Source organism: Gadus morhua, chromosome 7 (genome assembly GCF_902167405.1).
Source record: "Gadus morhua chromosome 7, gadMor3.0, whole genome shotgun sequence".
In the NCBI taxonomy this organism is placed as follows: domain Eukaryota; kingdom Metazoa; phylum Chordata; class Actinopteri; order Gadiformes; family Gadidae; genus Gadus; species Gadus morhua.
The window spans coordinates 12,258,424-12,284,153 of record NC_044054.1 but is presented as its reverse complement, the minus strand read 5'-3'; the positions used below and the strand labels follow the sequence as shown (position 1 = coordinate 12,284,153).

The 25,730-nt window shown below is 43.1% G+C and overlaps 3 protein-coding genes and 1 long non-coding RNA gene across 9 annotated transcripts in view; 1 reads left to right on the top strand and 3 right to left on the bottom strand.

Annotated features, from left to right (window-relative positions):
• Positions 1-279: 279 nt before the first annotated feature.
• Positions 280-6,715, bottom strand: rnf167 (ring finger protein 167). Its single transcript, XM_030361639.1, has 10 exons — positions 6,606-6,715; positions 5,815-5,942; positions 5,582-5,662; positions 5,360-5,494; positions 5,039-5,126; positions 4,590-4,680; positions 4,231-4,336; positions 3,828-3,921; positions 3,189-3,269; positions 280-2,889 (listed from the first exon to the last, which is right to left on the bottom strand). Exons 2-10 carry the CDS (start codon positions 5,914-5,916, stop codon positions 2,432-2,434), a joined length of 1,236 nt encoding a protein of 411 aa, XP_030217499.1. The 5' UTR covers positions 5,917-5,942; positions 6,606-6,715; the 3' UTR covers positions 280-2,431.
• Positions 6,716-8,598: 1,883 nt separating this feature from the next.
• On the bottom strand, positions 8,599-9,566 carry LOC115547451 (uncharacterized). The gene is made up of 3 exons (XR_003977365.1): positions 9,431-9,566; positions 8,980-9,100; positions 8,599-8,824 (listed from the first exon to the last, which is right to left on the bottom strand). It is a non-coding gene; the product is annotated as an uncharacterized LOC115547451 (long non-coding RNA).
• Positions 9,567-13,530: 3,964 nt separating this feature from the next.
• Positions 13,531-14,481, top strand: LOC115547077 (olfactory receptor 52K1-like). The gene has a single exon (XM_030361046.1). It carries the CDS (start codon positions 13,531-13,533, stop codon positions 14,479-14,481), a length of 951 nt encoding a protein of 316 aa, XP_030216906.1.
• A 1,813-nt stretch (positions 14,482-16,294) lies between these two features.
• The window catches only part of LOC115547880 (connector enhancer of kinase suppressor of ras 2), a 26,385-nt gene continuing 16,949 nt past the window's right edge, over positions 16,295-25,730 (bottom strand). For all 6 annotated transcript variants that reach the window (XM_030362382.1, XM_030362387.1, XM_030362383.1 and 3 more), the window contains 10 exons: positions 25,423-25,616; positions 25,254-25,302; positions 24,360-24,550; positions 24,170-24,243; positions 23,361-23,432; positions 22,487-22,557; positions 21,709-21,809; positions 20,574-21,162; positions 18,109-18,308; positions 16,295-17,293 (listed from right to left, as the gene is read on the bottom strand). In XM_030362382.1, the coding sequence (XP_030218242.1) occupies positions 17,252-17,293; positions 18,109-18,308; positions 20,574-21,162; positions 21,709-21,809; positions 22,487-22,557; positions 23,361-23,432; positions 24,170-24,243; positions 24,360-24,550; positions 25,254-25,302; positions 25,423-25,616 (1,583 nt within the window). In that variant the 3' untranslated portion in view covers positions 16,295-17,251. The remainder of the gene's footprint in view (positions 17,294-18,108; positions 18,309-20,573; positions 21,163-21,708; positions 21,810-22,486; positions 22,558-23,360; positions 23,433-24,169; positions 24,244-24,359; positions 24,551-25,253; positions 25,303-25,422; positions 25,617-25,730) is intronic.

The window sequence follows — 25,730 nt, the reverse complement described above, 5'->3', positions numbered from 1 at the left end:
GCTTGGCCCACTATGGATAAATGTCGTTGATATCGCATATGAGGACTTCGACAAATTATTAGCAAATTTCAATCTGAAAATTTGACCGGAGAGTTAGAAAGGGCGCTTCTGCCTTCTCACACCGCGAGACAGGTTCGTGGCTCTGAGTGTCGCGATTTCGGTTTCGATACGCGTATCGTTGCAGCCCTAAATATATATATATATATATATATATATATATATATATATATACAAAAAGTCATACACACACCCACACAATACTTGAATTACCTTAAATAATCATTCTCAATCATGTAATTTTTAATTAGTCAACATAACGTAAATCATTATATTATTTTATGCTTTATGATAGTGACACAGACAGAAAGGTATGGGAGAGAGAGGGTTGGTACAAGCTCTACCCGGTGAGTCATCGGGGCGCCCCCTAAATCATTCTTCATGCATTTTTCAACAAGCCGTTGATTAGCAATTATGTCGGAAGCATAAAAAAATAAATATTTGCCCTCTTCCTTTTCATTCCGAAAGGTGTCAGACAGAACGAGATCAATTCAACCACATTGAACCAACAACACTCAAAGATGCAGTTTGATTTAGGTTATACAAAACGGTTACTTAGAAAAAGCTATTTACTGGAGTTAAAAAACAACATGCTATAATTTTTCTTTTCTTTTTTTCAATTTAAGCAGCATTAAGCTGTGAGTGGCACCAGGGAAGTATCCAGGAGTGTGTGTGTACTTGTTCTCCTGATGGTCCAAAACAGACATCTACTATACATAAATGTTTCTTATCCTAGCTAGAAAACGTTAAAATGTGTGGTTATGTTATCCTCCCATTGATATACACCCATTACCCTCCCCCTTCTCCAGCCTACCACTCCAAGTGGTAGGCTGCATTAGCAGTTTAATCTTAAATCTCGAAGCAGCTACACCATGTTGCAGTCAGTTTACGGCCCATCAGAATGATTTCAACAGGTGATGCTGAGTGTTCCTCCAAGCCGCATCACCAAAAGTGCAAGAATGTTGTGTCAATCAAGACTGAGTTAAAGATTTGTGTTGGCAGTAGAAATGGCTGGCAAGCAGTCAGATAACAGTTGACTGGAATTGGTCTGATGCTAACTTCCTGTTTGTTTGTTTTTATTACGAACGGGCTACGTAGTCACTGCCGACGTACACGAAACAGAACCGTAAATTTTGTCTCTTCCATTTGCAAATAATAAATTGCAGTTCCTTTCTTACAGTTAAAAACATTTCTATGGTTATACATTTTGCAGAAGTCCACCAAAAATGTAGTAACATTGCAGTTTTTATGATTATGCATTCTCAAATGCATAATGAAAAAAAAAAGAAAATCTGTTTCACAGGCTGCACCATTTACAAACCCACTAACGTTTCTAATACAGATGACACATTGGATCAATCTAAGAAATTATTTATGTACACAGATCATTAACAGACTCAATAGTGTTGAGTAAAAGCCACAGAACTGTTAACTATAGGAACTCCATTACTATGCAATACCTTAAGGCTTTTAACCATTTACAAAGGCTTGAAAACAATAATAACAAGTTAGAGTATGAATAACAATTAAAAGAAAGTGTTAAAAACATAGATATCTTGGGGACATTATGATGTTACATTTTAGTTAAAAAAATAGTTTGGAGCTGAAAATGGTCCAGAAAACCCTTATATTGTCTCGGTTGGTGCTTATGGAAATTCCTTCCCGTAGTCAATTGCTTTCTCCATCATTTTTACCAGCACTGAATGTTTTTAGTTTAGATTAATCTGTTCCAAATTTATCCCCATTACCAGCCTTAATAAGTTGTGTATTCAATAAAAACAGAAAACTTTTTACCAAATATTGACCGACTTCAATAACACAAGAAAAATCAGAAATGTTAAATATTTCTGATACATTGCACAGTTTCTAAAATAATTACACAAGGGCCAGGTATCAGCAAAGAGTATCGCCGACATTTAGGTGTAATCCATTATTTTCTTTACATTATTGCTTATACTACCTCAAACCCATTTGTCATTTGATTAATCAGGCTTAGGATAAATTACAGGTTTACTTCACGTGTGATACGATCGCTACATATATCCATACGTGTCAGTGGTAATGGTGGTGGTTCAATTAAACAGTTGCTTTGGCTCTATGAAATATTCGATGAATGCGTCAAAAAACAGATTACAGATTATCGGGGTTAGTATTCTGACACAATCACACCAAAGTGACGAGTGTTCTTCCAAAATCTCCACAGCTAAAGACGGGGTCACGAGTGACGACTACACATCCACGCGCACGGACTGCTAGAGGCCGCGGGGAGGGGAGGGGCACGCCTCTAGACGGAATCCCCGTCAGGACAAAACGACCTAGGAGGCTCGGGACCAGAGTAGACCAGGGGCTTGTGCGTGCGCCCCCCCCCCCCCCTTCAGACGTTCAGCCCACCTGTCCCCAAGAGCCGGGCGGTGTCGTCTTCGGTGGGCTGCGCGACCTCCCCGGCGCCCTCGCCCTCCGAGTCTGAGCTCTCCTCGGGGGAGTAGTAGCCGTGGTAGCCCCCCAGCAGTGGGGAGTCACAGCGGGGGGACGGCGCCAGGCACTGGGCGGTGGTCACGGTGACCGTGGCGCAGTAGGAGCTGGCCAGGCTGCCGGACGGGGAGCCGGGGTTGGAGGGCCGGAGCAGCGGCGTGCGCTCCGTGTCGCCTTCGGCGCCGCCGCCGCCCTCGGGGTCCCGGCGCCGGGCGGTCACCACCACCTCCTCCTCCTCCTCCTCCTCCTCGGATTCGGACTCGGGGTGGTCCGGGTGGGGCCGGGTGACGCGCTGCTTGCACACGGGGCAGGTCTTCTTGCTCTGCGTGAGCCATGGATCCACACACTTGGAGTGGTAGGCTGGAGAAGGGGGAGGATGGTGGGTGTATATCAATGGGAGAGGAATGGATGTCTCTGAACATACTTGGCGTTAGGTACCCAGGGCTGTGCAAGCAGAAAAATAATAATCATGTTCATAAAATTTGAGACAACCTTTCAGTGTTCTCATAAGGACTCCTCAAAATTGGTCGTTCCAAAAAATACGAATAATTATCACAAAATAGACAATTTAATAACGCAATAGTCAAACCAACTGTGCTTTTTTGCAAAAAATGATAAACACCGTAGAAAATGCAAAGCACAGTGAATAAGTTAATTACCATGAGAACACGGCAATACCCTCAGCTTGTCTCCGTCTTCGTAGTCATCCAGACAGATTGCACAAACATCGTAGTCATCACCTAAAAAAGATCACAGATCAAATACATTATATGTAAAATATCATCAATGGTAATGCAACTCTGCCATGTAACATATCACACATACAAGGCAGATTTGAATTGAAAGAAGCATGCTCAGTCCAATCCAAACTGTAAAACATAATCCTAAATAACGTGGCGCTAAGAACCGAGAATGGCCCTTGAACCATGTTTATTGCTAGGAAGTAAAGATACTGTAGATGAACACCAAAAAACATGAATATAATGTAAAAACTGTGTGTGTGTGTGTGTGTGTGTGTGTGTGTGTGTGTGTGTGTGTGTGTGTGTGTGTGTGTGTGTGTGTGTGTGTGTGTGTATGTGTATGTGTGTGTGTGTGTCTGTGTGTTTCCGTAGAACAGGCGACGGAAAAATCATGGACTACTCCAAGGCCAATGTATCTTGTGGGTTAATCACATGGAAATTACATTAGTTATTTCTAGGAATTTCCAGGAAATGTCCAGCAATTCTCCCAGTAATAAGCAGAATAATCAATAGCCGTGTATAAGCATGCGGATGACCTGGTTGAGGCCAAAAGGTTACCTTTTCTAAACTTGTGGATTGGAAGGCGCTTCAGTTGCTCCTTGGACAGGCGATTCCTCCTCAAACGTTTTCTGTACTGCACACAGCGTACAACCTGATTAAATTAGTCAGAAGAAAGAAAAGATTAATACAGGACAATTTACCTATTTGATCATAGCAAAAGAAAAAAATATCTTTGATATAGATTCATTGAATTAATCTATATTATATAGTTTCGCTTGAATTATTGAAATGAAGTACATTAACCACAATATTATATAATTTATTGAGATGCACGTGTATAAATATTTCTCACTACATTTTGAAGGAAAAATCTATTAACTCAATGGTGAGGTGTACCCTCCAGAACAACCCGCAAGGCCATTGAAAATCATCACCATGGTAACACAACAGGGCCACATACCATGACGAGGCCCATAACCAGCATGATGAGGCCCACCACTCCCGTGAAGGGAATGAGATAGTACACAAGCGGGAAAGCCACCTCCAGCTTCAGAATCACATAAGCCCTGGGAACACAAGCAGCAACACATTACACAGGGTTACCACAGGTTGAGATATTTAAGGGCATGTCAACCGGATTTGCCTGCTGTGGCAAATCCAAGCTTTGTCTAATGTGTTGTGATAATTAAATAATCTTAAAAAATACATTTTTCAACACCTTAAATCATGGATTTAATAATAATAATAAAAAAAAAAAAAGGAAATAAAAACAATAACGGCGAAGGTTTCAAACAGGCCCTCGTGGGCCTATGCACTTACCCTTCATCTGGAATTATATGTTTCCGGAGAACTTGGGAGGCATAGTAGCTGGTGAACACTGCAGGGATGTCGATCTCCTCCGCGATGGTTTCTACAGGCAGATCAGAGTAGAGCCTACCATCGACAATATACACAACCTGACCGCAAGAAGACTTCTTAATGAATATGTCTATTTCTTATGTGTATTTGCATTTACTGACTTAACTGTTTAACTTTCATGCAATTTATTTTTGTATTTTTATGGTTCACAATGAGGACTAGAAAAATTGTGACAGAGACAATTATTCAGATCATTAAGAACACTTTGAATCTGTTTGAAGCCAAGCGGTGGTCGTAGATCCCCTCCAGGCCAACTTGGTTCCCTCTTGGTTCTAAAGGCCAGTTTGGTGGGAGCCCACTAGGGGAAAGAGGACCAATGAATGAAATACATTTGCTAGGGAAGGCCTCACCATTGCTGGCGTTCATATTGAGCAGGACGTCCGAGTACATGTTGTGGATGATGACAGCACTATAGCCAGCCTGCTGGGCATGAAGGACCTAGGAAAAAAAATCATAGACTTATTATTTTACTGTACTTGTGTACCGAGCGGCCATCTTGGTTATGTACAAATAAACTAAAATATTTTTGGTCACACACACACACACACACACACACACACACACACACACACACACACACACACACACACACACACACACACACACACACACACACACACACACACACAATAATAAAAGCTGTCTGATTTAAATTTGAAGCAATGACTGACCTTTATGTCGAAGTTACATTCATAACGTTTGATCAGAACTATGAACTTAGTGAGGTTGGCATTGCCTTGGGGGGGCAATGGGGCTGGCTCTATTGCTGAACAGGCATTCATTGGACGAGACGCCACTAACACACCCTGACGGACAGAAGGAAACACATTAGCATTATGAGGGGATCAGAACAATCGTTTGGCTCTGATCATGCTTCTCTTCTTCTTTCGTACCCTTAGACCCTGTTGGGGGAGCTCGGAGCCAAACAACGCCGGCAGGTCCTCGAACAATGATGCGCTCATATTCACATAATGCTATAATATACCGGAGAAGGAAGGAGAGTAATAACAATTAAAAAGAAGAACATGCGGAAAAAATATATCCATATCCAAGCAATATGAGTAATAAATGCTATTGTATATGCTACATCATACTATTGATTATGCATGCAAGGGAAAGGACTCACCGCGTAGATGTAGGCGTGCGTAGGTGAGGGTGTCAATGTGCAGCAAAGAGCCAGACAAAGGCCCAGCCGAGCGCCGATGTCCCACACCCCAGAATCCACCATTCTGCCTTCCCAAAGGTGCTACCGAACTGTGGGAAATCATGGAAGAGAAAGAAGCACATGTAGATTTTGTACGCGGATACCATACCATGACATTGTAACACTACACTAAGATCATCCCCCCACACGAGGCGTGCATCTATTTTACAAAACGTGATTATTTATCCTGAGTATTATCACATTTTCAGTGCCTGTGGGAACCTAATTGTGACCTTCACTTCCTGTTCCCGGTTCTGGATCTTATCGGTTTATTGGGGCGGCAACACGTGAAATGTAAACAACACATCTGAATAGCTGATATGCATGTCGAGTCTTGGTTGATGGTAAAAACAACATTAAAACTACTTATTAACGAGACTACACAGCGTGTGTTGGGGTCCTGTTCCTGATGATATCAGTGGCTAGTTAGGTCCTGTTGCATGACCAACTTAGCGATAAACCACAGCGAAACAACCCGTTAATCACACTGTTTCAGGTACAAATGAGACATATAAACTGTATTTCGAAGTACAACTTTGAAACCAGAGGATGTGGATTACAGTTAACGTTAGCTAAGGCTCATCTAGCAAGGAGCCGAGGAACACACAACCCGAACCCAACCGAGTGGTCACATCGTCACATTTGGATAAATATACGTCAACCTATAAAAACACTGATTGATTAAAGAGAACGCCGTCCTTTAGTTGGCATACCTTCAATTTGCGTCGCGTTAACTTTGTTGTGGTTGTTGTTGTTTCTTCTTCTAGTTCTTCCTTGTTTGTGTGATGGGTTTTGGTGTTGAGGTCGTGTTAATACAACATCCTACTGCCCCTGCTGGTCCGGAGCAGAACAGCTGCCATATTTTTCAGGGTAGGCCAATGAGAGCACGCGCTCTTTTTCACCTACGCCCTGATAACAAGATACAAATAAAAAAGAGAATTACAAATGTGCAATAGATATAAACAGTAGGTCAACCAAACAGAACAACATTTCAATACATATAAATACACAAATACAATGGGACAATTAAGAATGCTATTTAAAACACGAGCAAACCTTATTTAACGCGACTTCAATAATCCCCTAACCTCGATTGAGATACACATGCTTGTGTGATTGCCCTAGATGATCAACAGGAGTGGCTGCTGGGGCTTATTACCTTTATTATGATTGTCACTCCCACTCACCATTCTTGCCTTTGTATGAACTACCCACAATGCAAAAGGTTTCCCTTTAAAGGAGACATATTATACCAAGGCTAATCACACTCACACCTGGTGGTATAATATGTCCCCTTTAAACATTCTATGGTAAGAACATGCATATTGTTTAATAGTAGTCACCGTTTTATCATTACGGCAGTGGTTGTATCCTTTTTTATGTACATATATCCTCTGTGATAACTCTATGATAATACATTTTACTAATGAACAAAACAATTATACAAAAACAATGTGTGGCAATGTTGAGCCAAATAGCCGTAACCAAATCAGTTCCCTACAGCATCCTGTTTTCATGCCTAAAAGGGAGCAGGGCCTGAAAGCAGGATGCTGTTTTAGGGAACTGGGAACAATGACTCACTTGAAATCTGTTGAATAGGCCAGTTTGCTCTAAACATCAAAAATCCATCAATAAATATGTAATATGTAATTATGCCTTTTGCACAATTATTTAAATATGCCCATAACAGAGAAGTGTAATTAAATATCTCATCTGTTTTTAACCATAAATGAAGCCCTTATCTCAATGGGTTTGCATATGAAACCTGTACAATCCAGTTCTGGATGACCAACTCAAATATAGTGAGATCCTATTATGATAGCTTTGATTCTACTATGCGTATCACTAATTGTTGTGGAAATATAAATTCTAGCTATAATATACAATTAAATACAAATTATATGAACCTTGATAGTTTTAATAACTAGTCAATTTAAAAGGAATTTTATACATTCTCTTTGGACCTAGAGATACCCCCCCTCTAACTGAGTGGTGTTAAGATAGTTGGCATCTGCATCGCCACTGGAGCCACAAAGTCTGATACTGAGGCCAATCGTCTTCTTGATTGTGTAGAATCCTTTAACTGTCTTGCTTTACAACCTGCAGACATGTCCACTTCACCCATAGTGTTGCGATTTAACTTGGCCTGACTGACTTCAGCCATGACCAATCCTAAACTCCCCACGATGGTCACTCCCACTCACCATTTTTGCCTTTGTATTAAATACCCACAATGCAAATGGTTTCCCTGTAAAGGAGACATATTATACCACCAACTGTGAGTGTGATTAGCCTTACAAGCTGTTTCGAAAATCTGCCCCGTGGACACGCCCACTAGAGATATGGGGCAGATTTTCGAAACGGCTTGTAAGGCTAATTACACTCACACCTGGTGGTATAATATGTCTCCTTTAAGAATCTTGTTCGCCCATTGTCTCACTGAATACTCTTGGTGACTATGCTGCCTGTATCTTTCCATGATCATGCTCTAAAATTAATATATATATTAATATATATATATATATATATATAATATTTTGCTGCTGACTGAAGTGTCCTAAAAATAAGCAATTCTTCATCAATAATTTATATGCATCATTGCATTCTGCATTCTGGCGTGCGGTAAAACTCACTCTGATACAATTACTTTGGGACACTTTTAGTTTGTTGGACATTACATGTGCTGTGTCAAATCAAATAAAACCGTTTCAAGCAGATCAAAACACTTTAATCAAACACTTCAACGTGCAAAGAGTTCAAGATGTAAATTCTATAAGAAAAGGCTTGCATAGATTTAAATGTGACGTAAGATAAGTCCATTGCTTCGCAGAGTGTGGATGTAAATATCCAGCCCTCCGGTCCAAGATGGTGTCATTGCAGAGTCCTCATGACAGCCTCAACGTGCCCTTAAAAGAAATGAGACACACAGCACCTGACAAAAAAACAAGATGAGCAAAAAGAAAAACCCAAACAAGCAATGCGATTTTCTTTAAAAAAAAATAAAAAATACAGGATAGGGATCCATTTGTGAAATTAAAAAATGATTATATATTTTTTCTAAAAAAAAATCTAAAGTTGAATACTTACTGGAATTCTTTCCCACAGCCCAGAGGCCCGAAGAACATTTCTGTCGGTAGACAGACTTTCCTACAAACTCCACTCAGAGTGGGGCAGGACCAGGGGAAGGCTGCTGCCTCATTCTCAACAACTGGAGGGACAACCGGAACGGAGGGTTATTGGTCTGTCTGTTTCTTTCTTTCACTCCATATTTCTTTCAATCTGTATTTTTTACCAATAGCTGAGTGCGGCTGCATTGAACTAAACAACGCTTCGCTCAGTACATGGCTACAATTCCATGGCACAGATGGTCAGTTTCCTTGGTATCTATGATAACCTTTTTTTTGTTTTTTACAGCATAAAACACAATACATCCCAGACACTAACACAACACAAGAGACTCAAAAGAAGATAATCAGGACAATACAACTCACACACACAGAATACAGAATCAGTATCAAGACTCACAACCATCACTTACAATTCAGTGCCAAGACCGCCAAGAGAAGCAAAACCCAGACTCGGTGGCAAGACATCCTTAAACAGCACTGTTACCTCGAAGCAGTAGTGTATTCAAATGAAGGCTCCTTACATTTTCAGCTTTATCTATGTCTCGGGGAGGCATGTGTGGTTAAAAGCGCACAAGAGCCCCTATTCTATTTTTATTATAGAATTATGCCAAGCCTTGAAAGAACGTGCTGTACTTAATCACATTTAGGATAATTAGAAATCCAAAGACCTTGTGACATTTGGTTGTCATGGGACAGGAGGATGATTCTTGTCAAAGAGACAGAAAAACACATTTCCCACTCCTAATTTAAAACTCATGTTCCTCGTAAGGTATTTCAATGTGAGCGAGAGTACAGCTGTTTTGTCAAAATAAATTATATCTGTTGGTTATCACTCAATAACTCACTCACTCAATTCTAATAAAGTATATGAATCAATGTTAAGGATAAGTATATAAGGTTATATCATTCACGTTTTTTAGCTGTTACACAGAGCTGCGCAAAATATACATCAATAAGATAACATCACCTAATATGTTACTATATTATTTATTTTTAGTTTCTGCGATCATCATAATGAAGTCATGTTATGATATGACATTATATGAAAAACAAACATTCAGTCGATTAAAATTATGGAAACTTCAGGCTCTCGAAGTCTATAGGGAACAAAATGGGTCATTAAGTCCATTTTGTGTTTCCAATCTCTGGGGAAGGCCATTAATGTAACAGTGAGGCCAAAATGAAGTCTTGCTGGTTACCCGATAGAGTTAATGGAGGGGAGGTGAGAGGTGAACAGTAATTTGTGTCTCACTCACGGGACACCGCTGATGCAACACGACTGAGAATCTGTCAAGGCAACAACAAAGAACAACAATAACCTGTAATGGAATATTAAATTAGTGTTCAAATGTTTAAGTAAAAAAGCATTTAGTATTTGATCCAATCTCTTGACATTATTTGAATGTTGGATTAACCATTCATAACAGACACACACACAACATTATTAGCTTCCATGTTGTTTTTAATAACATCTGTTTAAGGGAGAGAAAACAAGGCCAAATACGTGTCACATAATTCAATTTCATTGTAACAGAAGTTATCTACAGCATCTTATTACAATGATACAATATTTTCACGCAAGAGAGCAACAGAAGGAAGGGACTTCAAAGCAGCTGAAAAGGCAGTAAACATGAAAAGAAACAACATACGTTGTTTAAGACCTAATAAAGACTGGCCTAATTCCTTAATGAACAATAACATACTGTGTGTGTGCGCGCGGGTGTGTGTGTGTGTGTGTGTGTGTGTGTGTGTGTGTGTGTGTGTGTGTGTGTGTGTGTGTGTGTGTGTGTGTGTGTGTGTGTGTGTGTGTGTGTGTGTGTGTGTGTGTGTGTGTGTGTGTGTGTGTGTGTGTGAATATTCGGCCTGCATGTTTCCTTTCTACTTGATACTTTTGCCAGATTCTATTTTCTGCCTCATGTGTATACTGAAGCAGTCAAGATTATCCCAAATAAGCATAGCAGGCAATGTTTATTTGATTATAATAGACAAAGCCTACTAGCATTCTGCACTTTCTATGCACTCGGTTTCAGACAAGTCCCTTCAATAAATGTACTTTGATCAAACCAGGTTTGCCTTATACATACAATAATAATACAATGAAAAAAAATAATAAAGGTGAAATGTGCAGAAGTTTATGGCATCAAGTGCAAAAGGGTTTGCAGAAATGGAATAAAATATTCTTCAGCATGTTTTAATTAGACAATCCCATGAGAATAATAGTCATTGGGTTTAAGATCCCTTGATATGATGCATCTGCATGATACCTTATATCTAAGGGTCCTCAGCATGGAGCCCAGTGTACTATATTACTTCAGAATGAACAAACGACTAGAGACAGAACTATTTTCTATAAATCCCTACCACAATGCAGAACTGTTTCTTATGACACCGATAGTACAGATTTTAACTATAGGTTACAATAGATTCATCTATCAATGAACCTGATTGATACGGATACACTTTCGTCCACGATGACATCATTTAGGAACAGTCCTTCTTTGGCAAGGGGGGGAGGGGGGGGGCGGTGATATTCAAAAGAGTTTGCAATCTGCATCCTCACCGCTAGATGCCACTACATCCTACACATTGCACCGTAAACATCAGAAGCCTGGATACATATATAGGCCTACATTCAATGGATGCGAGATAAGGGAAGAGGTCATAATCGTTTTAAATCCTGATTATTTTGATTACTTCCAACAGAAAACAATTGTAGGAGCAGACGGGCATCACAATTAAAGATTACACAGAAAAACTGCGATACAATCTTTGTTCTATTGCTCATCGTTCACGGTAGCGAAAGGGGATAGCAGGTGGCCACAAAACTGTTATATGCCATTACCGCAATAATAGGAAACTAAATAGGACTATATGTACTACGCATGAAATATTCTTTAAACAGTCACTTGGGGACATTTTGTGTGTCTATGAGTTTACCAAATGCAACAATGTATTCAAGTTACCTTTGCACCAAATGAAGGAATGGAATAAACACACTTATTTTTAAGCACTTAAAAGAAACCTTTTTATTTTTTTATTTATATTATTTATTCATGTATAGATTTTTTTTTTCCTTAGAAATAAACTTGTACTTGGACATAAGCATGTCAACAGTTGTCTTTTTTCTTTATTTTCTCTTGACCTTTGGGGAGCTGCTGTCCAGAAAGGCTTGAGTATCTGTCCTCAGTCCCCTGAAAGCAATTAAAAGCAAGATGATGATAAGTTAAGGCCCGAGTGGGCAAAGAGAAATTATCAGGAGGGCAAAGGACAAAATGACCTCCTCTCTGTCTGATGCAACTTTGATGAAGCATGGGCTCTCACAAACATGGTACACAGTCCATATGCAATTTATTTTATAATTATAACAAAGGAAATAATTATGTGCAATATATATAGATATATGTGTGTGTATATATATATATATATATATATATATATATATATATATATATATATATATATATATATATATATATGTGTGTGTGTAAAAAACGGTGTAAGAAAAGCCCACGTGGATATGTGTTAAACATTGACTATATCCAATGTTAAAATTAATTTGATTAATAAACAACAATATTGTATCTAATACCTTTTTTGTAAGCTAATAGTGCTGTCAAGCACATGCAATCAAGCAAATAATAGAAATGGCATTTCCATAATATGGAATGGCTTTCCCAAGTTATATTCTTCAACATGTGACATCAGCCAAAACTGGTTATTGCACCTGATGCCAATTACTATTTCTCCTACTATTGTTATTATTATAATTTATTTTTCTCTTTCTTATTGTTGTTTCTTTCTAATGACTTCTGTGTACCTTTGTATGGTGTCCTTGAGTGCAGAGAAAGGCAATTTATTATAATCATTATTATCATGTTTTATTGTTGCGACATAAACAAGAATATATATATTTAGAAAATGAATGTGTCTATTGCTGACCTACGATGCATCCCTTGTCCCCTTTTGAATACGTTGTGTATTATTTCAATGTGTTCCGTAGTATTTCACTGTTGCCTAGTATTTTCACTATGTTTTGTGAATATTTAACTGTGTGTGTTTGTATTTCACTGTGTTGTGAACTATTTAACTTCACTTGGACTTCTGTGGAAGAGATGACAGCCGATAAAGTTGTGTTAAATATGAGAGAATGTCTTTAACTTGCTGTTGCTTGTAGATAAGATCTTACTTAGCCTAATTGATCCCAGATCAGACAATCAGACATTAGATGAATCCCCATAGGAACAATTTATGTAATCAGTCATCAACCATAACCAGCCCCCTCCTGTTATTATCATGAGATCCCACTTTCACAAAGGAATACACATGTAATAAGACACAACTCAACAAATACAAGTGCAATAGTCCATCTTTTGAGATTGGTGCTGGAGACTGCATCAGTCAAAGGTAAATTGTATGTCAATTTCTTTATCTTTCTAAATAAGTTCTGCATTCACAATGTGTAAACGGCTACGTTTTTATTTCCTCAGCTCCTGCACACATTTGTATCACCATGACAAACGTGTCTGAATTAGGCGTGACCACATTCACTATGGCCTCCTTCTCCGGCATGGAGAGCTTGAACTCTGTGTACTTTTGCCTTTTCTTCTTTCTGTACATCGTCATTATTGTGGAGAACACGTCGTTGATAGGGTTGATCGTGCTGCAGAAGAGCCTGCATGAGCCCATGTACCTGCTGGTGTGTAACCTGGCCGCTAACGGGCTGTACGGCAGCACGGCCCTGCTGCCCGCCATGCTGAAACACATCCTGTCGCGGTCTCACCAGGTGACCCTGTCCAGCTGCCTGCTGCAGGTCTTCACCGTGCACACCTACGCCATCGTTGAGTTCACCATCCTCGCAGCGATGAGCTACGACCGCTACGTGGCCATCTGCCGGCCACTGCACTACCACACCGCCATGCCCCTGAGCAAGGTGTACAAGATCATCACCCTGACCTGGCTGTTGCCGTTCGTGGCTTTCCTGGCCATGTTCTCCTTAACGCTCAACCTCCGCTTCTGTCAGCCCGTCATGGAGAGGTTATACTGTCTTAACTACTCGCTGGTTAGACTGTCCTGTTCAGACACGGGGTACATGAACATCGTGGGCATAGTATCCGTGTTTTTGTACACGGTACCACAGATAGTACTTATCTTTTACACGTACGGGCACATTCTGAAGATCTGTGTTTTCTCATCTCGAGAGTCTCAGTCTAAAGCACTGCGGACCTGCACTCCCCACCTGTTGACCCTGGTTAACTACGCCATCGGCTGCTTCTTTGAAATAGCACAGAGTCGATTTGAGTTAAGTCATTTGACCTTTGAAAGTAGGAGCTTTATGTCTCTCTACTTTTTGATATTCCCCCCCATTCTTAATCCAGCCATATACGGCATGAGCATTCAGCGAATAAGGGCACCTGTTTTGAGGATATTCAATGGCAAGAGAAAGATCCCGGCAAAACCATAATCCAACTATGTTGTTTATAATGTAGATAGCTCACTTTACAGAATAATTACAGAATAAAGGATCTCCGAAAACTCTATATCATTATTCATTTTGCTATTTAAAAAAAGCTTCCTTATGCCTATATCGCTAAACAATACTGCATTTATTATAAGATATTATGTTCCCATGCATGTGTCAGTCGTATATGTTCAGAATCCTTCATAAATGTTGTTAAAAGCCTGTTTACAAAATATGAACTGGAGTTATCATGTGTATTGTTGCTTTTTTCCATCATTGAACTATGATGGTAGAATGTGACAGGCAAAGTAGCATGACAGGAGAGGCAGGAGCAGGAGAGAGAGAGAAAGATAGAGGGTTAGTATAATGTGTGTTTTCTCATATCCTTCACAGCTTGATCACCAAAAACCACAAACCATGATTGTGGGCACACACAATTTCACGCAGTGCAGTTTTAAAATGTTTAAACGTTTGATAAAACTTTCAATAATAATTAAACTCGGAAACATGATATGCATGGTCTAAGCATCACCATCAAGTACATCATGGAACCTTTAAGAGCTGTTATTCTGAAAGTAGCCATTATAAATAACCAATTTACCTTAAATATTGTCATTTTGAAACCCCTTTTAGGTCCATAAAGAATGTGATTTAAATGTTTATACTAAACCGAATTTAAACTAATTAACCAACCATATGACTGATTTGAAATGCTGTCATGAAATGTAGCAGGGCACGCTGGGACGTAAATGTGATAACGATGGCTGTCACACTGCTATCTGTGTTAAACCATATCTTTTGTTAAGAAAAATATAATAAATAATAACAAAGAGATGGCCCATTTTGTACTTTTATGTTATTCCTGTCAATTTGCATTATTTGGATTCCGCCCGTTTCAATTGAAAACGCACCCATTTAGAAAAAGCAACAGGCATGAAGCAAGACTTCATTTTATTGAATACAAAAGTACGCTACGTACAATATAGCACACTGAACACTGTCAGTCCCACTTCAATGGCGTTGTATTCCACTTTAGCTTCACATGCATGCTCATACACTGAACATTATATAAATACAGTTATCCATCTCTCGAGGAGAGTACTTCTCGAAGTAAACCGTATAACAGTGAATAGTTATTAAAAAAACACAATGTAGAAGCTGGGTTAACACGGGTGGTATCCAGATCAGACATCTTCAGGACTGCAAAACCATTTACAAACATTCAAGTGGAAGGCATGCATACAAAAATAGACAGGTCAACTCTGATCATTGCTTTAGATTCGACAATATGGGCTTGTTATTGCCAGGGTTTATGTTTCAGTGCCACAATATTGGAGACTTCGATTTTTTTACTTGTTCAATTTCATCATTCATGGCAGAGTGTACAATCACTGAGGGGCAGCACTGGATTCACAACATCTGTACCCCAAAACAGGATGTACTTACTGCCATTGTATCACACGTAATATAAAATATATATATACCTAGCAACCTATATACATGAGGATCGGACATTATTGAAAATACACACATGCATAATGAACTCCTGAAAAATACAGTTGGTCTGTACAGCTGTGAGATCACCATCCCTAGAAACACTGTACAAAAGCTGAATCAAATCATTTCATTCACAGAAAAAGGGGGAACGGCCATGCAATTAAACCTTACAAAATAAAAGGCTTTTGAATTCAGATGGACACAAAGTGCTGATGTGCAAACGGCGACGTCTATCTTCCTCACTAATATCCAACGAGAGATCATCGCTTTAAATTTTTTGCATTGTGCGGTATACTTTCATCTTTTTAAAATAGAGGGAGGGGGGGGGGGGGGGAGAGGGTGAGCGGGATGGAAGAGTCTCTTGCACGAGCGGGGGAGCCTGTCCATTGCCCTCAAGGCCTGTACTGAGGGACACTGCTGGAGCAGAGATGCAGAGGAAGGCTGGAAGAAACCTCTGGTCTCTGGGGGAGGATGGGGCAGCTGGCTCACTGACTGACTGGCTCACTGGCATACTGACTGATTTACAGTTAGGCATGGTGACTTGTAGCTAGGCAGGTTGGCTTAGCGATGGACTAGTTTGCAGGTAGGCAGGGTGACTGGTAGCTTTGCAGGGCGGCACACTGGCTGGCTGGTTTGCAGGTAGGCAGGGTAAAGCTGACTTACTGGTTTGCAGGTAGGCAGGGTGGCTGACTGGCTGGTTTGCAGGTAGGCAGGGTGACTGGTAGCTAGGCAGGGCGGCACACTGGCTGGCTGGTTTGCAGGGTGGCAGGGTGGCTGAGTGACTGGTTTGCAGGGCGGCTGACTGACTGATTTGCAGGTAGGCAGAATAAAGCATACTGATTGGTTTGCAGAGTGGCTGGCTGACTGATAGACTGGTTTGCAGGTAGGCAGGGTAAAGCTGACAGACTGGTTTGCAGGTAGGCAGGGTGACTGGTAGCTAGGCAGGGTGGATAACTGACTGACTGGTTTGCAGGTAGGCAGGGGGACTGGTAGCTAGGCAAGGCGACAAACTGACTGACTGGTTTTCAGGTAGGCAGGGTAAAGCTGACTGACTGGTTTGCAGGTAGACAGGGTGGCTGACTGACTGGTTTGCAGGTGGTCAGGGTGGCTGACTTGTTTGCAGGTAGGCAAGGTAAAGCTGACTGACTGGTTTGCAGGTAGGCAAGGTCAAGCTGACTGACTGCTTTGCAGGTAGGCAGGGTGGCTGACTGGTTTGCAGGGCAGCTGATGGACTGAGGCACAGGTCAGTCAGTGGTGTGGGAAGGATTCATCCGCTCTATCCAAAGAATCCCAACGATGGATCTCTGGGCTGAGGACTCTGCAAAGCAAACGTTCAAATCTGAACTTTAACCTTGTTTCTTTACCTTTTGCTCGACCTTGGTTTGTTGTGTCAAACAAGGTCTCGCGCAAAGAGAAGTCTCGCGATAGTTGAGTTGTTTGAGGAAGGGAATGGTTGAAACGTGGGTTAGAGCTGGAGAGAGGAGAGTCGGTTGTGTTGGACTACAGAAATCATTGCTTAGTGTCATCTTGTTTGAACACAATAACAATACTTGTTTGAACACAATAACAAACAGCCGGAGCAGTGAAGGGTAAAGAATAAAGTTGTATGTCTCTGTAGGGATCTGTTCCATAATGATGGAAGATAATCAGAACCGGTCAGTGTCCAAAACAAGTACATTAAAGGATGTAGGATCACAGGCTTAGTCGCCCTAAAGCCATGGTTTCCAATAGGCGGCCCGCGGGCCAAACCCGGCCCAGATTTATGGCCCACAAAATAATTACTGAGAAAAAATAAAGGAAAGGGGACCCCTGCCCTAAAAGATAAAATTAAGGCAGCTTTCAGAGATTACAACTGCAGCGTTCTCGTTCGATACTTGACCAATTTAAAAAAAAATTGTCTGCATTATTCTCTTAGGCTCAAAATATGGATTTTGAGGATGAAAAACCATGAAGTCGTCCTTTAATGACTGCAAATGGTCATTAATTTGACAGCACCTCTGCTAATATTAACTCATTTGCAGTGTGTACTATTTCAAACTATTTGAATAGTATGTTTGAATATATTTAACAAGAGAAATGCATAATTTATCGTTAACGTTAACGTTAAACTCATCGAGGGGTTGTGAGCGGTACCTTCAGCGAGCTGTGCAGCACGCGGAGCCGGTGGAGCTTCTCGCTCAGCAGGGGGTCGTTGGTGCGCCGGACGAAGGAGCGCTTGTACTCCAGGCGCGCGCCAGGCCTGGGGTCGGCGCCGGGGGACACACTGGCCCGCTCCAGAGCCCGGTAGAGGTCCCCCAGAGAGTCGGCCTGCAGCCTGCGCTCCCGCTCCCCGTCTAGGCAGATACACCGGGCAGACATTTGGAAGGGGAAAAATTTTATGATTAAAAACAAATTATTCAAAGTAGTCACCTTACACAAATTCATGGCTAAAATAACGGATAAAAATCGATATCCTCATCAATATACTATAATGGTCTGCCCAGGTTATTCCAGTGATACTACAGATACGCCAATGAAATGCAATGCCATGTCAGTATGTCATTTTGTTAACTTAGTCCCCAGCAGAAACATCTATAACCATTGTCTGTGGGGGGTAGACGGTAAAGCCCTGAATGATTGTTAATAAATACTGCCCTCTAGCGGAACTCATCTTACATTGCACTAAGACACTTATGGCCAACGGTAAGGAATGGGATATCAATTAAATATGATTGCTTATTGCAATTATAAATCAATATCAATATCATAAAAAACTTTTATTTTGTTCTAATTTCTTGTTGTGTCAATTATAGCTGGTATGCATTTCTGGTCTGGAGCATAGAGCATTATATGTTTGCATTTTAATGCAACCTAAATGACTCAAACGTCAAAGCATCTGTACACGACATGTCTAACCAATATATAGAACGATGGATTCATAAATCAAACATCTGAATCAGTGATGATCATGTGAAATTCCAAGTGATAATAATGAGGAGTTCTGGAGCTCTTGAGCCAGGAATCCCTTGCACTAGGAATCTTTCCTTTACATTGGAGACACACAGTGAGAGACAATGCTTTGGGTCTGTCCTGGGAATCAGGCCACACACATACACACACTCCATTCTGCTTTGAACCAGGAGCGGCAGGGAAAGTGAATGGCGGCACAGCGGGCCAATGGGGACAGGGGGGTAATGGAAAAGGGTCCGCCTCCCTGGGGCTCAATGCTTTGACTTCATTCAAAGCTAATGTGTACTGAAAGGGCTCCTGCTCGCTTCACCGTCCAATCACAGAGCCCCGGGGCACGGTGACATCTTTATATATCGGGTGAGGATGAGAAAGAGCAGAAGAGAGAAAGGGGGGAGGAGAGAGAGACAGTGAGAGAACCCAACGGAGAGAGTGAGGGTTAGTAAAAAGGGAGAAGAAGAGAGAGAAATAAAAATAAAAAGATAGATGCGAGAGAGAGAGAGAGAGAGAGAGAGAGAGAGAGAGAGAGAGAGAGAGAGAGAGAGAGAGAGAGAGAGAGAGAGAGAGAGAGCCGGGGGCGCTTGGGAGAGAAAGAGAGACATGGATAGAGAGAATCGGGCAGAGATAGATGGATAGAGAAAGAGATCCATTAATAGAGGGAGACAGATTGAGTGGGTTAGTAATGGGTGGGTCGAGAAAGAGGTGATCGAAACATTAACATGGCGAGCGATGGCAGGGCAGCGAAAGAGAGAAAGAGATAGAGAGCGAGATCAGTAGCTAGGAAGAGAAATGGTGAGCGGGCATAAGAGAAAGAGCTGCTGTGCTGCCCTGCTAAAGTGCTGTGAATGAGGACACTGGGACTCTCCCTCATTATGTAGGCCCCTTGTGAGGGGCCCTCGGGAGGGGCCCGGGGGGGGGGCTGCTCCAGTGTAGCCAGGCAGAGACGGGACGGTCGCCACTTAACCGCACACAACGCCGGGCTAGCTACACAGGCCATACGTATGGCGATAGCACTCCTCAACGTGCACCGCTAAGTGCACGTGCTGAATGCACACGGCCACACATTTGGTTGGTAGCAGTGATGGTGTGAAACAAACACGCTCACAGTGACGATCAGGACGTCCGTGCATGTTAAGTCAAAAGTGGGACAGTTGTTGTCGAATTCAAATTCATATCATAATAGACATCAAACCCCAAAAGGAAATGTAAACGGTCAACCCAGTTTTCTCTGCAACCATTTCTTTGATCGTGATCTAACCGGGAGGTTGCTAGTTCGATCCCCGGGCTCCTCCTAGCTGAGTGTCGTGGTGTCCCTGAGCAAGACGCCTCACTGACTGCTCCCGACGAGCGGGCTGTCGCCCTGCGTGGTCGACTCCGCCGTCGGTGTGTGTATGTGTGTACGAATGCTGTAAGCCGCTTTGGATAAAAGCGACCGCAAAACCCCCGAAATGTAAAAGTAGATCTTGAGCCATAAGAGTGCGAGTGTCCCTGTGGTTTTGATGGAGCATCAACCCATCGAGTGTGTGTGTGTGTGTGTGTGTGTGTGTGTGTGTGTGTGTGTGTGTGTGTGTGTGTGTGTGTGTGTGTGTGTGTGTGTGTGTGTGTGTGTGTGTGTGTGTGTGTGTGTGTGTGTGTGCTGGGCAGCTACCGACCTCCGTGGGCGGGGCGCTCCATCCTGTAGCCCCCCGGCTCGCCCCGCTCCGCCATGTTGCCCGCCGCCGCCAGGATGGCGTGCAGCCCGCTGTCCCGGGGCAGGGTGAAGCTGCGGTGCTTCCCGCCGCCGCCGCCGCCGCCGCCGCCGCCGCCCCCCTCCCCGTCCAGGGAGGGTCTCGGGGGGAGCCGGGCGGGGACGTAGCTCTCCAGCATCAGGGCGGTGCGGTGGGACGGCAGCGTGGACTGCCGGTCCGGCCGGGGGTGGCGGAGGTCGCCCGGGGAAACGCTGCCGTTGTTGTTGCTGACGCTGCCTTCCTGGTAGTCCTGGGCGGAGGAGGAGAGGTAGTCCTGGGAGGAGGGGAGGTAGTCCTGGGAGGAGGGGAGGTAGTCCTGGGAGGAGGGGTGGTAGTCCTCATGGGCGGAGGGGGGGAGGTAGTCCTGGGCGGAGGAGGGGTGGTAGTCCTCGTGGGCGGAGGAGGGGAGGTAGTCCTGGGAGGAGGAGGGGCGGTAGTCCTCGTGGGAGGAGCGGGAGTGGAAGGTGTCGGAGGAGGAGCGGTGGCTGTGTTTGGCCTCCATGTAAGGACTCGCCTACGTCCCGTCCGACGGTGGGTGGAGGTTTTTTTTTTTTTTTAAAAGGAAACAGAGTAAGTCAGCATGTACATCGGGTGCGTTATACATTAAGCATGCTTTATGTGCACTTAATCAAACACCCACCCACACACACGCACACAATCAAATAATAACAGTGGCTCACTCAAACGCGCATACACACACACACAATTGAACACTTTCAGTGACTCATTCACACACACACACACACACACACACACACACACACACAATCGAACACTTTCAGTGACTCATTCAAACGCGCACACACACACACCATCAAACACACACAATCAAACACATACAGTGACTCACTCAAACACACACACACACACACACACACACACACACACACACACACACACACACACACAATCTAACACACACAATCAAACATCTTCACTCACTAATAATTGACACAAACACTCTCACACCCACACACACACACCCCCCCCAACCCCATACACACACACACACACACACACACACACACACACACAGACACACACACACATACAGACTGACCGAGGAGGGTCTGGGGTAGGTGTCGTAGGGTGGAGGTGGGCTGTCCTGTTTAGGCACTGCGTTCAGCTCTGTGTCTTCATGGTCACTCTCACTCCAGTAGTCTGACAACAAGGAAACATTGGTATTAACAACGCCACAGAGAGACACACATGTCTAGAATGAGACACATCTTTTAAGTTAATATATAGCAGACCCTTTTATGCACAGTACACAGCAGAGATACCTGACTATCAATAAGCAGTTATGGGTTAGGGGTTGAGTTTCGAAGCAAGATCCTTTGGTCTGTTAGCCCTATAAGTTGTTAGCCTACACAGACCAATTAGCCTACTTCTTGCCAGTAATAAAACTTGTGTCCAAGTGTTAAGAGTTGATTTTGTTAAACGGCCAGACTGGAAGATGATGCATACATGACCCTGTTGGTTGCGTGGCATTTAGTCCAGACTCAAGCTGTACTTTCACTAGATCTAAAGCAAAGCGAAGAGTCTGTAAACAACTTTGCGCCGCGATAAACACCTACTCGATCAGGCGACATGTCCACAGGATCTCTCAACACATCTCAGGGTCGGTTTGAAACGGTGCTTCGGGTGGGCGGTGGGAACAGTGTTACATTTAAATCATATTACTGAGAACCGATAGCACACGAACACAGCCTCATATTCTAACGGCAAGTGGGACTGTAACTCGCACTATCATAGTGTGTGTGTGTGTGTGTGTGTGTGTGTGTGTGTGTGTGTGTGTGTGTGTGTGTGTGTGTGTGTGTGTGTGTGCTTGGCCTCACCTTGGTCCTGGGGGACCCTCTCCTGTTGCGGGGCAAAGCCAGCGGCGGCCATCGACAGACGGCTCAGCCACCTGCGGACCCACACAGCCACAACACAACCGTCACACAACCACAACACAACCGTCACACAACCACAACACGACCGACACACAACCACAACACGACCGACACACAACCACGACACACAACCACAACACGACCGTCACACAACCACGACACACAACCACAACACCACCGACACACATCCACAACACGACCGACACACAACCACGACACACAACCACAACACGACCGTCACACAACCACAACACGACCGACACACAACCACAACACACAACCATAACATGACCGTCACACAACCACAACACAACCGTCACACAGCCACAACACACAACCAAAACATAACCATCACACAACCACAACACAAAACCACAACCGTCACACAGCCACAACACACAACCACAACACACAACCGCAACAGACAGCCACAACACGATCGTCACACAACAACAACCCACAACCACAACACGAGCGTCACACAACCACAACACGCAACCACAACATGGCCGTCACACAACCACAAAACACACAACCACAACATGACCGTCACACAACCACAAAACACACAACCACAACATGACCGTCACACAACCACAAAACACGCAACCACAACACGACCGTCACAGACCTGACTATGACCCACAGACTGACCCTGCACTGACGCCTCACTTCCACGCACACACCTCACATCTACACACACTCCCCCCCCGTCACAACCACTTAACATTAACCTCTCTCACCACCCGCAAGCACACACAGACAGAGACACAGACACAGACAAACACACACACACACACACACACACCGAACCTACCGGACCATGTCATCAACGTTTTCTGCAGCAAAGTAGAAGCTCTTGATTCGGGGATGGCAGGCCTTGAAGGCACTGGAGGTGGATGTGCAGAGAGCGGCGTCATGGAGATGAGCAACACATGGGGGAACATTGCATCAGGAGCAGAGGGGGCTGTTTGTTGATCTGCTAATTGTGATACATGTGGCATCGTCGTTATTTCAAATTAGAATGAATTCCACGAGCACTGATGAGGAGATTTTTCTTTAATTTCTCTCGCTCATATTAGAAAGAAAATCCAAAAACCATACCCTAGTATTAGCATGCCCTCACAAACAGGTTGTTATCCCGAGACATGTTTAGAAAGTGCGTCTCATTTTTTATTGGAAATTGGTATGAATAACTAGAATGTGAATACAAAGCAGAACGGAGGAAGGCAATGGGACTAAAATGAATATAAAAGCAATTATGTTTCGAATGTATAATTGCCTGGCTCACAGCTACAGCACCAATTGCTATGATTATCACAATATTTTTAGTGATGCACGCAACACAATCCAAATCCCAAGAGTAATAACAGTCGGCACCATTTAATGATTACATTTCAATGGCTTGCTATGTCAGTGCACTTGTACACTTGAAATGTCTTTCATTGGAATATTAAATATAGTTATATATTTATAAAGCCACATATTTGGTAACTGTGGCAGTGCAAATGTGCTGATATTCTCCATAAATAGCACAATTTGCAGTCGTTTTATAATACAATGCTAACGGGATCCTTATTCCACCTGGCTCTGAGGGAGCAACGATGGGTAACGTGTAACACTCACAACTTCTTTCTGCATTCGGTGGCACGGTCGATCTTAAACTCGGGGAGACTCACGAAGCCTTCCGCCTTCTCGTCCTGCGACACAAAAAAGGTAAACAAAACACTGATCAACCACTAAACTCATTCTCGTCTACTTTCCCTCCTTCCATTCCGGACACACCCTGGTGGCCCTGTTCGCCCAGCGCGCTCACCTCCTCGTTCCGGTACCAGTACAGGCAGCTGCCCTTCAGAATGAACCAGTACTTCTTCCACCTCTGGGAGAAGTAGGTCTTGGCGTCCTTCTTTTTCCACAGCCAGCCCTCGCACTCGCCCTGGCCCAGGTCCTTGCAGGAGATGCGTCTCTTACTGACCAGGGACATGGGGTTCTCGGGCACGGAGAGGACTGGAAAGGAGGTCAGAACAACCCATACGTGGTGTCGTCTCAATGCGGGGCCTTTGTAGTACTAGTAATAATCATAGAAGAAATGGTATTCTCACGACGTCCTTAGAAGCCTACGCCGTGTAGTGGGATGCTGCACATGCTTTGGTATTTTTTGGGATGGTTATGGCTTATGCATGTATATATGGATGGATGGATGTCAATTATGGCACCCATTGCACTCCTGATGAGCCCCGGAAGGGTTAGAGTGGGATCCCCCACTCTGCGTCTCTTCTCAAGGTTTCTTCCTTGCTAATTAATTTTTCTTGCCCTCTGGGGGGCTAGGGTCCTGGACCAGTGTCATAAATATATGGCCTGTTAAGGCCTTTGAGACTGTACCGGTGATTAAGGGCTATACGAATAAAATCTTTTTAATAAAATTTAATTATGGACTTAACTAGACATCAAATATAATATAAAGACATGAAGTATAATCTAGAAATGTATTTAAAATATATTTTATCATATCTTCTATTAGATAGGTAAGGCCCAGGTACTGAATTACTGTATCTATATTATTGTTATTATATATTGTATATAATTATATATAATTATATATTGATGATCTATATTGTTTTTATTAGAACAAAGTACACAGTGTTAACTTATACTCTATCCGCTTCATTGACACCTGCCTTCTTATGGCAACAACATCAAAGTGTCTCACCTGTGCTCTTCTTCTTGGACCTGGAGCGGATTGAGGAGCGCTCGAACACCTGTGAAGGGGAGGAGCCAGATATAATGAGGTCCAATGGGACTCGTGGGTTTCCTGTGCAAACACACGTCTTAATATGTGTGACTTCATCAACGGGGACGTTTGGGTGTGTGGTGGGGACCTTGTAAAGAGAGGCGGAGTCAGAGCTGGACGTGGACATGGAGACGTCCATCTGGAGGGCGGGGACCAGCGTGTAGTGGGCGGGGCTTGCTGCCTTGTCACTCTTGCGTCGGCCGTGGCCCAGGCTGCGTGCCGACATGTAGTCCTCCTGGCCTGTGCTGCGGTCCTCACTGGCATAGCGCAGCAGAGAGTTATCTACACACACACACAAACACACACACACACACACACACACACACACACACACACACACACACACACACACACACACACACACACACACACACACACACACACACACACAAACAC

Excerpts from the sequence above, each read along its gene's own strand:
- rnf167 (XM_030361639.1), bottom strand. The coding sequence starts at position 5,916 with ATGGTGGATTCTGGGGTGTGGGACATCGGCGCTCGGCTGGGCCTTTGT. Across the intron at positions 3,922-4,230 it reads TGGTTATGGGCCTCGTCATG|GTTGTACGCTGTGTGCAGTA; the intron begins GTATGTGGCCCT and ends TAATTTAATCAG. Across the intron at positions 2,890-3,188 it reads GGTATTGCCGTGTTCTCATG|CCTACCACTCCAAGTGTGTG; the intron begins GTAATTAACTTA and ends CCCCTTCTCCAG.
- LOC115547077 (XM_030361046.1), top strand. The coding sequence starts at position 13,531 with ATGACAAACGTGTCTGAATTAGGCGTGACCACATTCACTATGGCCTCC.